General features: G+C 38.3%; 1 protein-coding gene across 1 annotated transcript in view; it reads left to right on the top strand.

The window, feature by feature from the left end:
- Nucleotides 1-1,279: 1,279 nt before the first annotated feature.
- Nucleotides 1,280-3,161, top strand: part of LOC135662888 (photosystem II CP47 reaction center protein) — a 1,950-nt gene continuing 68 nt past the window's right edge. The window contains exon 1 of the mRNA XM_065176709.1: nt 1,280-3,161. This exon is cut by the window's right edge and continues 68 nt beyond it. Within this exon, the coding sequence (XP_065032781.1) occupies nt 1,559-3,085 (1,527 nt within the window). The 5' untranslated portion in view covers nt 1,280-1,558 and the 3' untranslated portion in view covers nt 3,086-3,161.

The following is a 3,161-nucleotide window of genomic DNA, read 5'->3' as shown; positions in this document are numbered from 1 at the left end:
CACAAATTGCATAGTATCATAAATAGCTATTCCTGATACTACCCATCCGCCGGGAGAGTTTATAAACAAAAAAAGATCCCTAGTATTATCTTCTATACTGAGATATACCATGAGACCAACAATTTGATTTGAGATCTCGCTATTAACCTCTTGACCTAAAAAAAGTAATCTTTCTCGATGAAGTCGGTTGATTAGGACAAAATTGGTTCCTTTAGGAACTGTACGTGCACCTTTGGATGCATACGGTTCAAAAAAATTGCGAAAAAAGAATCAATGTGTCGATTCCAGTTCTATTTTTTTTTTTTTTTTTTCTGTAATAGGTTTTTGTTTTTCTAATAAAGCTTCCATTTTTAAAAAGACATGAGATGAGTTTTGGCTTCCTTACCTATAAAAAAAGAATTTACTGAACTTATTGAAATTGAACAAATCTCTCTCATTGATGTATTGTTTCATCGACATTCAAATCACGATGTAATTTTCTTGTTTCTGAATGGGCCTTTTCAATTCTTTTAGGTTCATGTTCTACTCCGGGAAAAGATCTGTCCGAATTCCATTTGCACATATAGGGCAAATGGTCTCAGTACCACTTCTTTTTGTTACGACTTTTTTTTTTCAATTCGTTTCATGCCTTTCCCCAATCATTCGATGTACTCATCATACTATTCCGTTGGTTATTGGTTGGACGTTTGAAATCACTCCTATAATAAGGATAAGAATCGTTTATGATACAAGCGGTAATCATACATTACATGGATTACCAATTTGGTATTTTCTGAACGGAGCCTGGATACTTTATTACTTTATTTTATCTGGATACTTTATTACTTTATTTTATTTTTATTTTTCCAAGTCAACCATAAATTCTCCTAATTGATCCTCAAAATAAATAAATTGATCTAATTGCACTTCACGCTCCGAATGATTGATGGTTCACTCAATACAATATTTCTTAGGCGAAACAGAGGATATTTCGATCGAGGGAGAGAACGGGTAAATTCCATATAACCCAATATGTCTGACAAGTCGCACTATAAGTCAACCCAAACTGCATCTTCCTCTCCAGGACTCCGAAAAGGTACTTTTGGAACACCAACGGGCATTAAATTAAAGAAAAAATTGAGTACTATACTTCACTTTAATGTGGAAACATAACAATGGCTTTATCGTCTTCATCCCTTTTTCTGTTTATTGTATTTTATACATAGATTTTTATACATAAATTGGAAGGTTTATTTTATAGAGTAAGACAGAATGAATAAAGAAAAATTTTAACTAACGGATCAATCGTTGGAGTAATAAACAAGTATCTATGCATTCGTTTCCCGAAAGTAGAACTAATCCTCCCATTGCGTATTGGTACTTATCGGGTATAGAATAGATCTGCTTCTCTTTGTTCTTACGAACAGAATTGTTCCATTATTTTCAATGGAACGGAATAAAAATTAACCCTTTCTCATACGGAATCTACTGAAAAGGTTAGATACATAGTATAGTCTTTTCCAATGCGATAAAATAAAGTGACATAGTGTCTATTTTTCTTTGATAAAGGGGTATTTCCATGGGTTTGCCTTGGTATCGTGTTCATACTGTCGTATTGAATGATCCCGGTCGATTGCTTTCTGTCCATATAATGCATACAGCCCTAGTTGCTGGTTGGGCCGGTTCGATGGCTTTATACGAATTAGCGGTTTTTGATCCCTCTGACCCCGCTCTTGATCCAATGTGGAGACAAGGTATGTTCGTTATACCCTTCATGACTCGTTTAGGAATAACCAATTCGTGGGGTGGTTGGAGTATTTCAGGAGGAACTGTAACGAATCCCGGTATTTGGAGTTATGAAGGTGTGGCAGGGGCACATATTGTGTTTTCTGGCTTGTGCTTCTTGGCAGCTATCTGGCATTGGGTGTATTGGGACCTAGAAATATTCTGTGATGAACGTACGGGCAAACCATCTTTGGATTTGCCTAAGATCTTTGGAATTCATTTATTTCTCTCAGGGTTGGCTTGCTTTGGCTTTGGCGCATTTCATGTAACAGGTTTGTATGGTCCTGGAATATGGGTGTCCGATCCTTATGGACTAACTGGAAAAGTACAACCCGTAAGTCCAGCGTGGGGCGCAGAAGGCTTTGATCCTTTTGTTCCCGGAGGAATAGCCTCTCATCATATTGCAGCGGGTACATTGGGCATATTAGCAGGCTTATTCCATCTTAGTGTCCGTCCGCCTCAACGTCTATACAAAGGATTACGTATGGGCAATATTGAAACTGTACTTTCCAGTAGTATCGCTGCTGTTTTTTTTGCAGCTTTCGTTGTTGCTGGAACTATGTGGTATGGTTCAGCAACTACCCCAATCGAATTATTTGGTCCCACTCGTTATCAGTGGGATCAGGGATACTTTCAGCAAGAAATATATCGAAGAGTTAGCGCCGGACTAGCCCAAAATCTGAGTTTATCGGAAGCTTGGTCTAAAATTCCCGAAAAATTAGCTTTTTATGATTACATTGGTAATAATCCAGCAAAAGGGGGATTATTCAGAGCAGGGTCAATGGACAACGGGGATGGAATAGCTGTTGGGTGGTTAGGACACCCCGTCTTTAGAGATAAAGAAGGGCGCGAGCTTTTTGTACGTCGTATGCCTACCTTTTTTGAAACATTTCCGGTAGTTTTGGTAGATGGAGACGGAATTGTTAGAGCCGATGTTCCTTTTAGAAGGGCAGAATCAAAGTATAGTGTTGAACAAGTAGGTGTAACTGTTGAGTTCTATGGTGGCGAACTCAATGGAGTCAGTTATAGTGATCCTGCGACTGTAAAAAAATATGCTAGACGTGCCCAATTAGGTGAAATTTTTGAATTAGATCGGGCTACTTTGAAATCTGATGGCGTTTTTCGTAGCAGTCCAAGGGGTTGGTTCACTTTTGGCCATGCTACGTTTGCTTTGCTCTTCTTTTTCGGACACATTTGGCATGGCGCTAGAACCTTGTTCAGAGATGTTTTTGCTGGCATTGATCCAGATTTGGATGCTCAAGTGGAATTTGGAGCATTCCAAAAACTTGGGGATCCAACTACAAAGAGACAAGTAGTCTGATACAACATTGCTCTGGTATCTTTCGCCTCTTTTTTTGATTTGACATAGGGTTAGGGTACTGAAGAAATCTTGACTT

The sequence above is a fragment of the Musa acuminata genome, unplaced genomic scaffold (genome assembly GCF_036884655.1).
Source record: "Musa acuminata AAA Group cultivar baxijiao unplaced genomic scaffold, Cavendish_Baxijiao_AAA HiC_scaffold_657, whole genome shotgun sequence".
Lineage (NCBI taxonomy): Eukaryota > Viridiplantae > Streptophyta > Magnoliopsida > Zingiberales > Musaceae > Musa > Musa acuminata.
This window is presented reverse-complemented; position numbering and strand designations above follow the sequence as displayed.